At 36.6% G+C, this 13,626-nt stretch overlaps 1 protein-coding gene and 1 pseudogene across 1 annotated transcript; one reads left to right on the top strand and one right to left on the bottom strand.

Annotated features, from left to right (window-relative positions):
• Positions 1-1,751: 1,751 nt before the first annotated feature.
• Positions 1,752-9,799, top strand: LOC120164728 (conserved oligomeric Golgi complex subunit 3-like). The gene is given in 26 exon segments (XM_039174390.1): positions 1,752-2,051; positions 2,400-2,483; positions 2,606-2,713; positions 2,894-2,938; positions 3,029-3,103; positions 3,218-3,313; positions 3,475-3,552; positions 3,728-3,813; positions 3,926-3,992; positions 4,104-4,166; positions 4,263-4,364; positions 4,533-4,637; positions 4,734-4,826; positions 5,077-5,165; positions 5,314-5,533; positions 5,801-5,884; positions 6,446-6,562; positions 6,674-6,706; positions 6,971-7,057; positions 7,128-7,161; positions 7,164-7,189; positions 7,458-7,574; positions 8,028-8,120; positions 8,388-8,513; positions 9,089-9,189; positions 9,514-9,799. Coding segments are annotated over 26 exon segments (2,349 nt in total). The 5' UTR covers positions 1,752-1,961; the 3' UTR covers positions 9,644-9,799.
• Positions 9,800-10,878: 1,079 nt separating this feature from the next.
• On the bottom strand, positions 10,879-13,161 carry LOC120164770 (annotated as a pseudogene).
• Positions 13,162-13,626: the final 465 nt, after the last annotated feature.

The following is a 13,626-nucleotide window of genomic DNA, read 5'->3' as shown; positions in this document are numbered from 1 at the left end:
AAATATGACATTTTTGTGTCTGTAAATTTTACCGTCAAAACATTATGCTAAATGAGTTTAAACACTGACAATTTTGCAAGCTGAGTGGACTCCCGATGTTTTTGCGGTTCAAATATGCATCCATATATACATTGCTATAATATCGTTGAAGGGTTCCTGGGACTGGGTTGCTGCTCTCCACTGACCCCGTCTCTGGAGAATATCTGCACAGATATAAAAGAACAGAAAGTACTGAGGATTGTGTTGGAACTAAACTCTAACACCAGAATGAATGTCCTAACTATCAAAGCAATTGCTGTGCTCCTCCCATCACCCATTGACCACCACTGCTTAAGGACAGATATAACCACCACATAAAATTCTCAAAGGCTATTTGATTTTCTTTTATACTTTTTGTAGTTTCAAATTAAGTGATGTTACATTATGCCTACAGCAACTTTTCGCCGTCAAAACAAAAGGAGAACAAGCATGGAGAAAAAAAAAATGCACATGAGATCAGATTAACAGGTTGAAAGTTGGGAGCTTTGGACTCTAGCAAAAGGGGAAATCTTATTTCTATTAAAGTTCTTCGATAATGCGGTTCCTTGAAAAAACAAAATTACTTCATTGAAGTAAATTCCAAATTCACCATTAATTAATATCAATTATTAAACATAATATTTGACATTTCCATCTTCAACAAACAAACAAAAATAGAAAGAAAGAAAAATGCAAACAGAAGATAAGCTAAAGAAGCCCATTCCATTCCAAGTCTGTAAGCTGCATATGGTCACAAGTAGCATCGCAAGTTGGAATTACCTTATTGTGGGCTGCAGAACCACCATATTGGTGTGCAAGTGTGTCGCCCATTCTCTCATAAAAACTCATTAATTCATCTGCCAAAGGGTCATCAAGGTCTATCTTCGGGGTATCTGTAATCCCTAAAGTATGAAGCCGGTATCCAAGAGCAACCAATCCATACGCATACTGTGCAACATTAGTGCGATCCAGACAGTCTATACAATTGGTCCTAAGCACCTCTTTGGATTGATCCTAAAGAAAGGTAATTACAACCATATTTCCGAACATTTATTGTACAAAACTGGAAGTTACTGAAAATGAAAAGCTTACTCAGAGGAAGGCCAAGCCATAGACTCGTCAGGTCTCAAGGTTAACGTCACCCGACAATAAAAGAAACCTGTTAGTGTTGATGCATATGCAGCCACTTTGCCTAAAAATAGCAAAACATTTGCCGATTGGCTGCAAGGAACAAAAATATAAGTTTTTCTGCTTGTTGGAAAAACTCCCAAGTATAACTGAGAAAAGGAAAAGTACGTGTGAGTTCACAGCAAAGGATTAGGACATATACCTCTGAAAATGTTTACGTATATCCCAATGAAGGAACCTCAAACAAGTCTCTTCCGACAAATCTTTATTGATAAAATCAATCACATGTGCAAACTCTTGACGAAGAATTGACTCTCGAGGCTTCTTTTCTTGTGTCTGCTCATCACACAAGCATATACAGAACTTATTATCAAATCATTCAAACTCAAACCGTAGCTACGTCAATATGCTCCCACACCCAGGTACTAAAACGGACTAAAACTGATAGGTTAGGTACTAAATGCGTAATTTACTCTATATTTTCTGGATCGATTTACTTTTGGGCTTCTATGTTTGTTCTCGACTTTGCCCAAACGTATATAGACAGGGCTCATTGGCCGAAGGTTCTTTCTTTCAACTTCGATCCAAACCCATTACATGACCCAGAAAATAAATGGCGCAAACCAGAAGCTGTTTTCTCTCTCGCGTTCCCAACGCCATCGGCGGGTAATTAACATTTGCGTCTTCAAAGGCTATCTGCTTGACTGCTTCACCACACCACACCACACCACACCGGCTTTAGAATACGGCGTTGTTTAACGAGCAAGTTAGTTAAGGTTTGTCTGGTTATCGGAAACAGACTTCAGAGACTGAAAATGGCAACAAATCCAGCAACGAAACCTTCGAATCTTCCTAAATCCGGAGCCATCTCCAAAGGCTACAATTTTGCGTCTACTTGGGAGCAGGTGTTTTTCTTTCTTTCTTTTCGAACACACAAATATTTGCCTTCAAAGTCACGATTTGATCCTCCTATAGTTTAGATCTGTTATAATTGTGATATCAGCGAACTTAGGAAGTTTCAATTTATAACCATTTAATTGAGGAACACTTTTTTATTTTGATATCTTTCTATCTATTGATTCTTAAATTTAGTACTAAGAAGATCCGATCTTTGCACTCGAACCATAAATCTGAAGAGTTGTAAAACGTTTTAGTTTTTAGTTTAAAGATTGGATCTGTGGAGTGGAATCAGAAGCTCTAATTTGGATTATTTATGTATAATTTAATTTATTTTGGGGAATTTTCTGCAATAGAACGCTCCTTTGACGGAGCAGCAGCAAGGAGCAATACTGATGCTATCTCATGCAGTTGCTGAACGGCCGTTTCCGGCCAATTTGGTGAGGAATTCTGTTTCTGTTAGCAATCCTCCCTCTCTCTCTCTCTCTGTGTGACTGTGTGTGTGTGTGTATTGCATTCTGAATGTTTTGGTGAAAGATGTTTGAATTATGTTGGTGTTTAGGCTCAAGAGCGAACCTCAGGGCAAGATAAAGGCTTGTCTGTTTCTACAGACAATAACAGTTTCAGAGATTCTGAAGCTATTGATGCAATTTTGGTTAATACAAATCAGGTAAATTAGTTTTATTGCATTTCTAGAGTGAAATGGAGATGAGGAGATTTGAACTTTTGTGGACGGGTACTTTGTTTTATTCTTTGAATGGTCTAGTGCTATTATAGTTTTATGACATTGATGAAATTTGGATCTAAAACATTTGATTCTTTTTTCTTGTTTCCACTCTTTTCGGTACAGTTTTATAAATGGTTCACGGATCTTGAATCGGCCATGAGGTCTGAGGTTAGTAGCAATTTCTTATTGGAACTTATAGACTTGAAGTAATTTTATTGGATATTTGTTTATTGCTTCTCGTTGTTTCTCTTCCTTCAGACGGAGGAGAAGTATCAACATTTTGTTGACACTCTGGTAAATCAGATACGGACTTGTGATGATATACTTCAACAAGTATGTTCTTCTTGTTTACATCTTCATTCATTCTTGTTTCCTTTGCTAGCTATTTTATCAGGTTATATCAATATTTTTTGCAAGATTTTAAAGCTTGCAAGTGTTTCTGCGCAGGTGGATGAGACCTTGGACCTATTTAATGAACTACAACTGCAACACCAAGCTGTAGAAACAAAAACAAAAACTCTTCATGATGCATGTGATCTATTGGTATGGTTTTCATTTGGGTGACTTGGGATTTAAATTCATCTTCTTCTTTCCAACTTTTTGACTTCGACTCTATGTTTAATGGCTATAATCCACTTACTTTTTAGGTGGATAATTTGTTTTAAGGTTGATTGATTGCCTTATTAGCATGTTCTAATTTACAGGTAATGGAGAAGCAAAGGCTGATTGAGTTTGCTGAAGCACTTCGCAGTAAGCTCAAGTATTTTGATGAGTTGGAGAATGTAAGGTTTGAATGCTATCTTAACTAGAGATCAGTTTATGTGTTACTTCCTTGTCTTTGCTTTTTATCCTATTATCCTTTGGGATTTATGCTCCAGTTTAAGTGTCTTGATGAATTGCTGTTGGTGCAGTACTTCTGAAATACATGATTTGTCTAATTTTACCTTTTCTGTACAGATTACTTCCAACTTTTACTCTCCAAACATGAATGTTGGAAACGCGAACTTTCTCCCACTTCTTAAACGGCTTGATGAGTGCATATTGTAAGTTTGCATTTAAACCTAGTCCAACTGTGCCAATTGTTTAACATTTGTGTAATAACTGTCCTTATGAGCCCATGTAATCAAAATTTAATATCATGTTTTGTCCTTATAGGTATGTCGAAAATAATCCACAATATGCAGAATCCAGTGTTTATTTGCTAAAATTCCGTCAACTCCAGGTAAGGAAGAAATGATAACAATCTACGGATTTTTTTGTCAAGTGAATGAAATGCATGCATATTATTAGATGTTTTGACATAGAACTCCTGGAACCACTTTTTTTTTTACAGTCTCGGGCTCTTGGTATGATCCGCTCTCATGTACTTTCTGTTCTCAAAACTGCATCTTCCCAGGTAACATATCTACCTCTAGATGGAATTTTTATTCATTGGCATGTAGTTATGGATTGATTAAATGCCTCCTAAAATGCTTGTTCTTTTTCTCCTTAGGTCCAGGGAGCAATTCGGAGCAGTGGTAGCAACAAAGCATCTCTTTCTGAGGGTGTTGAGGCATCCATAGTTTATGTTCGTTTCAAAGCAGCTGCTAGTGAGGTAATGATTTCCTTTTTTGGTTTTGAAGCTGTCTCATTTTTATCAAAAATCTGAATGTTTTCCCTGTTTATTGGCAAGTAGAGTAATATCTTTTGCATACAAATGGGATCATATACTACAATTAGATCCCCCCCAGTAGAGGTAACTAACAGTTTTAAGCATTTGCAGCTTAAACCGATATTTGAGGAAATTGAAAACAGAGCACCAAGGAAAGAATATACCCATCTACTTGCAGAATGCCATAAATTGTACTGTGAACAGAGGCTTTCTTTGGTGAGTGAATGCTGTTTTACACCCACGCATGCATACATTATTTCAATATCCAAATTTGTTTTTAATGTATCTGTAAATAAATGCTTTCTTTTTTAGATAAAAGGTACAGTGCATCAGCGAATATCTGAATTTGCCAAGAAAGAGGGTTTGCCATCGTTGACTAGATCAGGATGTGCTTACTTAATGCAGGTATAGTGTACTTTCTATCCTCATATTTAATTGCTGAATAAGATTATTATTCTTGGAATTTCTGATCAAGGGGAGCTACAGTTACGTGTTATTGAGTTATGCAGTCTTTGTATTGTTGATTCATTTTGGTGACAGTTAGAGAGATAAAATCTAGCTTGACTGTTCGTTTTGTATTTAAACTGGTGTTGTTAAACTGAAGAAACATGTATTGTCTTCATTAACTGCGTCCTGCACATTCCCATAACTGTAGGTCTGTCAGCTTGAGCATCAACTCTTCGATCATTTTTTCCCATCTTCTTCCAAGGATGCTTCAAGTTTGGCTCCATTGATAGATCCTTTGTAAGTGCTCTTGTAGTCTAATGTTAGAGCTTTCTTTTCTCTAGTTGGCTTTAATGATGCTTTATTGAAATTAAACAAAAATAATATCCTGTTTGAGTTTAGATAGTTTGACTGTTTGAGTGTATTACCAAGTTGGACTTTGATGCAGGTCTACATACTTGTATGACATATTGCGGCCAAAACTCATTCATGAAGCAAGTGTTGATTTCCTTTGTGAAATGGTTGATATCCTCAAAGTTGAAGTTTTGGGAGAACAGTTCAGTAGAAGGAGTGAATCATTGGCAGGGTTACGCCCTACATTAGAAAGAATTTTGGCAGACACTCATGAACGCTTGACTTTTCGTGCTCGAACATATATCCGTGATGAGGTTTGCTCTTGCTTGTGTGTGTATGCATCTATATGTCTGTGATCTTCTGTAGTGTTGAAAGCAAAACTTATTTTAGTTGTCCATCTTTTGAGATTTAAAAGTAAATTAGCTTACAGTTGCATTCCATGTTTTCTATGTTGGGAGAAAGTGTATTGTGTTTTTCGATAGGAGTGTGCATTCCTGGGTATGCTACACATTGCAACTTGAACATATTGTTGCTCTGTTATTTTTTATTGTACCTGAATCATTGTCTTCTTTCTTACTCAGATTGCAAATTATATCCCGTCTAGTGAAGACTTGGACTACCCTGCAAAACTGGATCATTTTGCAGATGTGAAGTCAGAAACTGCTGTAAGTTTTCTTAACACTTTTTCACTTCTCCTATAGATGATTATTTGTCATGGATCTTCACATTTGTTAGTCAAAATTGGGAAGTTACTTTCCTGCAAGTCGACATTATTTCTAAATCCAATTCAGATCTCTATGCAATGCTCTTTTTTATCATTATTATAGGACCTAACTTAGTTTCTACAATTTGTGTTCAGTTATCTCCTCCTTTTGTGCTCGAACATAAGTATTGCATTATATGTTTGACTGTTTGTATCCGCTTAGACAATCTCTTGGATTATTCAACAACCTAACAGTTGTACCTGTCCATTGTTCAATTCCTTGAATGAGGAACCATATGCGCTGATTGTGGGTTGTCCTAGTTGGTCGCCAGCAACCTAATTGATGACATGTTGCAGTAATTGCTTAGTGAAAAGTATGTAGTGTCAATTACTGCAGCTTCAACATAACGTAACTTGTGTCTGCTTGGATTATCTTTCTTTTCTCTTTTTGGGAATATAATTGTACCATAGTTAACAACTTAACACTACCATCTGCATTGTTTTTTTCCCTTTTCGTCTGCAGACTGATGCAAACCAAGATGTATTCAAAACTTGGTATCCACCATTGGAGAAAACCATATCTTTTCTCTCAAAATTATATCATTCTATGGAACCGGAAGTGTTCACTGGCTTGGCCCAGGTGCTTTGAGTCTTTGGATAATCACTCTTAGTTTTTATCTACCGAATTTCTAAAAGTATTTCGGTTTGCTTATTCATGTTAAAGGATTAATTTTGTGTTGTTTTTTATCAGGAAGCTGTGGATGTTTGCTCTGTTTCAATCCAAGTAAGTTAGCTGAACAAACAATTTAGTGAAACTGTTTAAGGTCTTAAAGTTCTTTGCTTTTACAAGAAAATTCTTGCTCTATACTTGTACCATTTCTATACGTTGATAGCTTGGTTTTTAATTTTTAACGAAGCAATATTGTCCCATCTATGATGAATTTGATGGGTTATTTGCTCTTTAACATGTTCTCAAACATGCCATGGGCTTGGTTGGATATTTAACCATTTACATTTGTCCCACTTTTGTCTTTCAAATTGTACATAGAAAACAAGCAAACTAATTGCAAAGAGATCCACACCAATGGATGGGCAGCTCTTCCTCATAAAGCATCTTCTGATATTAAGGGAACAGGTTATTTTTTCTACCCATCTTTTTTTTTATAATTAATAGGATATAACCGTAACGAGTTCTGGCCTTGCAGATAGCACCATTTGACATAGAATTCTCAGTTACACACAAGAACTTGATTTCTCTCATTCACTGGTAAGTTTCTCTTAGGCTAAATTTTCTTTCAGTGAGCTTGGTGTTTATAATCTGTGCTAGTTCTTTAGCATTCCTAGGAGGAAGCTTTTTTTTACTTTCAGCATGGTAGTGGGACAAATAAAAAGAAGTATAATACTCCTTTTCTTAAGATTCCTTTGTTGCTTAGGTTTCCAACTTCCAGTTTTTTCCATCTCTGAAAGTTAATACATATTTTACCTTTCTTTTACATGGAATTAAAGCTATAGTTGTCTTCAAATGTCTTTGACAGGAACACCTGAGAAGAATACTTAGAGGTCAGGCCTCATTATTCGACTGGTCTATGTCAACATCATTAGCAAGGAACTTATCTCCCCGTGTTTTGGAAAGTCAAGTAGATGCCAAGAAGGTTAGCATTTTACCTTTTGATAGATCTTTTTACAGTCAATGAGTCGAAGTGCTATGTACCATCTTGAGTGTATGTGTTGCTGGAAATCATCTTCAAAACACATGAATTAGTGAAACAATGGAGAACAAGCTCAGGGGAGGGAGAGAGAGAGAGCTATTTGTGGTAGTTGAGGGATTGAAATAAAAGGGGCATATGGGATTGCTATGAGAGTGCTTGGATCATTGCGGAGGTTCCTGGCTTCCTGCAGTGATAGATCCTCTTAGTAATACTGAGAATCAACCCGTTGCTTTTGCCTGCAAGCAATAGGGATCCTTTTGTAAGGGCTATCATTCTAATAAATGCAGCATCCCACCTTATCCTCTTTTTACCCTATTTTGGAAACATGGCTTGATGCTCTGGGTTCTGCTTTGTCATCAATAGCATAAGACATCTTCTGTGCTCGTTTACTTGCAGAAACTGGAGAAAAGCTTAAAGGCAACTTGTGAGGAGTTTATTATGGCAGTCACTAAGCAAGTAGTGGATCCTATGCTTTCATTTGTTACCAAGGTTTATCTTTTATCTCCTTAATTGGCCTTTTCACAACTTAAAGATACTAATCTCTGAAGAGTAGACATTTCTTGCAAAATAAGACCAGGTCCCTTTTATTGGACCTTTCCAGCTTGGATATGAGTATTTACTTCAATGTGCTATGTGATATTTAACCAAATACGATGTATCCATCTTTGCTGAATCAAAGGATAACTTTGATGGTACTGGTTTCTTTTCAAGTTTGACTCTTGATTAATTGTCTAAGGTTTATATTTGTTCCTACAGGTAACAGCTGTGAAAGTTACATTGTCTTCTGGTACTCAGAATCAAAAAAGAGACTCCGTAATGGCTAAGCCACTCAAGGAACAAGCCTTTGCTACACCAGAGGCAGTGGCTGAACTTGTTCAGAAGGTGCGTCACCTTTTTAGTTCATGTTTGCCGGCATATATATATATATTAAAGAAAGCCACGATAGTAATAACTTCCAATTAAATGAGACATCGACTGTAGGAAGCATGAAGCCACTCCCAGCCTGGACAGGCCCAAGACAGAAAGAGTGATTATCATTTAAGTATAATTCGGAATCAAGTATATATCTGCCCTTAAATGGCATTAATAACATGCCTGTGTATCTTCAGAATACCGTTTTTGTTTCCAGCCCTATGATTTTAAGGAGCATTTCGAGCTTGCAACCTTCTACTGTTTCTTTTCAACCTTCACAACCGTATTAGTTGATGCCGATAATTCTTCTTCTTCATCGAGTTCATTTTTCCCCCCAAACAACTTATTTGTCGTCCTTGTTGACTTGCAAGGCTGATCTTGTCAGATTGATTCATACTGCTGTTGCATGCGTATAAAAATTCTCTATTATTTAGTGCATCAAGATGTACAATTTTCTTAATTAAGTCACGATTACTAGCAATAAAGTTTTGCATAACTTCAAGGTTTAGATTCATCGGATTGATTATTTACATTTCTTATACCAGGTACATTCAGCTATTCAGCAAGAACTTCCACTGGTGGTAGCTAAGATGAAACTCTATTTACAGAACCCATCGACAAGAACAATTCTTTTCAAACCAATCAAGTAAGATGTCTGTCTCAAATTCAAAACAAACTTCATATCTGTTTCCATTGTCCAACACTACTGTTTGATGCATATCAGGACATTCTTCGAGATATATTCCTATTAGGATTTTTCAAATACATGCAAAACTTAGAAAAATGAACATACCTGTGTTGGATATGCAGCTATATCCAACATTCGCATCCAAGCCCGAGTAAGATAGTCGAAGACTACGAATGACCTAATCAAGCAGCACCTTGTTTTATAACGTTAGGTTTTTTTTAAACTGCCAGAGCATAGTAGACAATCGTACAACGAAGTAAGGCGACTGTTATATTAATGCAGGACAAATATTGTGGAAGCCCATATCCAAATTCAATCCCTTTTAAAAGCAGAGTATTCTCCGGAAGAAAAGCGTACCATCAACATGATCGCAATAGAAGAACTGGAATCACAGCTGGACAACCTCCTGTAAGGATTCGAGCTAGCGAAAGGTCAATCAAATTATATCGACTCTACTCAAATTTCTTCAGTAATTTCAGCTAATATATACCCTTGTTAGGATGTTCATAAAGCTATATTGATAGATAAGTAGACAAAAGAAGTATAAAAGGATTTAATCTTCAGAATATTTATTTCTCTCGTCCAGATCTTTTTCCCGTCCCAAGGGCATGAAATTCTGTGCTTACTACATCTTTGCAGCCATTGTTGATTATACTTTCCATTTATGAGGTCATATTTTCGTTATGTCAGGCTGGTACATGTCCATCTGTTTACGTTATGCTGGTGTTCCGTTATTCGGACCGGATTTGAGTGTCGGATTTGAGGGCATGAAAATGTACATGTTCATTTGTATATGAAGGTGTGATAAGAATCGTTTTGTAATGTGTCATGCATCAATCTAATATGAATTCGTGATTCAATGATTGAAATATAACAATTGATAACCCAAGTAATCAAAATTTAATAAATCAATAATGTAATTGTCTAGAGTGTAATTTTTTTAATTTGGTGAATAAAAATGTATAAATATGAAAATAAAGTGAGAAATTCAATAGTTTACCCAAAATTAAAAGTGCCTATTTTGGTGAAGTTTTAGGTTTGATTTAAAAACGATCCTAGACTGAACTTGAAAATTTTAATTGAAAATACATCACGTCTGGTCATTGAGCTTGATTTTTTCTGGTCAAATTGGATTTGGATTAATCACCTCTCGTCGTTAAAGGATTATATCTCTATTCGAATATTAATCTAACAATGATATTTTATAGGGTAAATTACGGGTTTAATACCTGAATTATCTGTTTTGATCTATTTTAGTATCTAAACTTTTAATTTTTTAAAATCATACCTAATGTTTAGTTTTTATTTCATTTTAGTTCATGCCGTTAAAAATTCAATGTGTTTAGTAACTAAATTATCAGTTTTAGTATCTAAATTCTCCCTCCCCCCAAAAAATTTAATGTTAAATTTTAAATGGGGATATTAAAATGAAATAAAATTAAATGTTAGTTATAATTTTTAAAAAAATAAAAAATTTAAGTACTAAAACAGATTAAAACTGATAATTTAAATACTAAATTCATCATTTATCTTATTTTAAAAGTGGACACAAATTTCAAGACCAAAGACGCATGATGTACCTATCATACATTTTCACGGGCAACATGTCGGACATGCCAAAGAAAAGAAAAAGACACCACCTCCACGTTACGCACTCTCGTAATCCATTGCATGATACTCCGGCCAGACACTCGATAACCCGTATCCGAACCCGGTCCGTAATTATTATACTCTCCGTAATAAAGCGAGTCGAAGCCTTCGTCGCTAGACTACTTCCTCCATCAGTTGGGATCTATAAAAACAGCGATGTAGGATTCGAGAAAAACTACAGTGGAATACACCCTCCATGGTCTCCCTAGGTAGCTTTTAACGCTGCTTGAATTCCCGTACAGTTCGTCCGTGGCGAGAATCGAACAATTCTGGATCGATATCCCAGTGTACTCGTCCGGGGCATCTCGAGATTGAACCGTGATAATGCTGAACTGACCCGGCATCGGCATCCTTGAGATTATGTTACATGCCTGGAACCATGGTTTTCAGAATCGGACCGGTTAGCGAACCGGTCATGCTGGTTCAACCGGTCGAAAGAACCGGACGACGTCATAATTATTTAAAAAATTAAATAAAAATACCAAAAATATTTAATAAAAAATAATTTTTTATAACACAAGTCATATTCAAAGCCAGTCACAACACATATAAGTTAAAAACTATAAAATCAAGTGAAACAAAATTATTCAAATTAACTACAACGTAATATTTAAGGTAAAACATATTAAATAATAAATATAATTATATAACTATAATTAAAAAATAAATTTGGGGTTAAAAAATCATAACAAAATTATATAACTATTCTTTCACTCCAATCAAGCTCAAATTTTAGGCTTCAATCGAGCTTCTAATTTTTTTTGAGTTCAAGTCTTTTTGAGTTCAAGTTTCAATATTATATTTCGAGTTTGAGTTGAACTTGATAATTTTTAGCTTGTGAGTTTGAGTTGAGTTGAGCTTACTTTTAAAGTTTTCAAGTTCGAGTCGAGCTCAGCAATACTCGAGTTCGACTTGGCTCGTTTAACAAACGACGTTGTTTGGTTTAATTTTTTTTTAAAAAAAAAAACAAAAATCTCAGTTTTTTCCGGTTTTCAGCCGGTCCGATTCGAACGGTTCAGCGGTTCTGACCGGTTCACTAATAACGGTTCAACCGGTTTAGATTGAATCAGACTAAGCAACGATTCTCGATTGAACCGGTTGAACCAACCGATCCGGTCCGGTTTTCAAAACAGAGCCTGAAACACGGCAGCAGCGTTTCCGAATATATAATCTACGGTCCCCGATACGTTGCATTCGCGGTAAAATGGTCGGAATGAATGGACATATAATGTGTCCTGGTAACCATTTATGGCACATCTGTAGAATGCAGCGGAATCTGCATTTACTCTCAATGCAACTGTTTGGTGCTTCTCTAGTTCTCTGCCGCCTCCCTGTTCTATATGGTTATGTCCCGTGCAAAAAAGCCTTGCTGCGACATAAATTTATGAACGAAACGAGTTACAATCGACCGTGATCATTGGATTCGGAGACGTTGCATCCGATTAAATCGAAAATTCTTAACCGAGTTTCGGAGATTACCGACAGTTGCCGATCTGAGAGTGGTTCAGCCATCACCCACACTACGTTTCCCAGTAATGAACGTGGCATCAGTGCCATCGCCGAGCAAAACAATGTTGGTTTTACTGCCTGGGATCTCCACATTCTCGTCGTAAACACTTTCCCGAACATAGATCATTACCCTCTCTTTGCTCTTCTTAGGAGCAAATATTATAGCCTCGGCGATGGTGCTAAATTCCCTGTGCCATCGGCCGCAACTGTCAGCACCTGGTCGTGTCGTACTCGTCGTCGATGCCTCGCAAGAGTCGCCGACCACGATTACAATGCCGTTTTCCCGACTTAGGCAGCATTGAAAGAGAGTTGCTTACATGCTTGTAAGTACTGATCAAAGATTTCACAATGGCAGGTTTCAATGGACCTGATGCAATATCTAACCCTTCTAAACATGTATCAGCTATCTTCCTCGAATCGAAGACCGTTTTCTTCAACAAAGATAGTGTTGATTCATGGAGTTCCCTGCAATCTTGCAATGCACCTCTTTGTTTCTCGACGATAACGTTTCCATTTCCGCCATTGGAGAATAAACTTGTTAGCTTCGCGACTTCGGCTAATGCGGTGTTGAGGGTTTGAAGGAGGTAGAAAAGCATGTTGGGCTAATGTTTACTGAAATGGAAAGCTTCAATGAATCGAAACAAGAATCTGGGTATGGAGTTGATTTGCCGAAACTTCGTATGGAAGTGAGATTTGGGTTCAGAGAATCTGTTGAAGAAAGGTTGAGAGAGAACGTTGAAGAGAAGAAGAAAAAGATGACCATGATGAATATTGGTGTAATGGTGGAAGCTATTGAAGCCTGTTGCAGAAGCTAATAGGATTGTTTTATATTTATATATATAGACCAATGTAGATCAGATGAGGCAAATTGTTGAGATTGTCAGGCATGACTAGTTGCTATGTTGGTCGAAGAAGCTATCGCCATGCTGGATGAAGATAACATGTACTAACTCCGTTACACACTTTTTTGGCTGTTAAGGAATCGCTTAAACACAGAATTTGTAAATGCCGAGTTTCTCACCTGCTGTTTTCGTTGTATTTTTGAACTGAAAATGTAATTCCTATGATTTTTCTTTAATAAAAAGACAATGTTTCGCAGTTTACGCATGCAGTCCGAGACAGATGATGTTGAGTTGTCAGATTACACCTTGATGGCGTTGAGATACCATGAGTTGATATATCAGCACAAAGGCGAGAATTGATTGTAATATGTTCTTCATTGGGACCGTTTTGAGT

Source organism: Hibiscus syriacus, unplaced genomic scaffold (genome assembly GCF_006381635.1).
Source record: "Hibiscus syriacus cultivar Baekdansim isolate YM2019G1 unplaced genomic scaffold, ASM638163v2 tig00111542_pilon, whole genome shotgun sequence".
NCBI lineage: Eukaryota > Viridiplantae > Streptophyta > Magnoliopsida > Malvales > Malvaceae > Hibiscus > Hibiscus syriacus.
The sequence above is the reverse complement of the archived record's forward strand: the minus strand, read 5'-3'. Positions and strand labels throughout refer to the sequence as shown.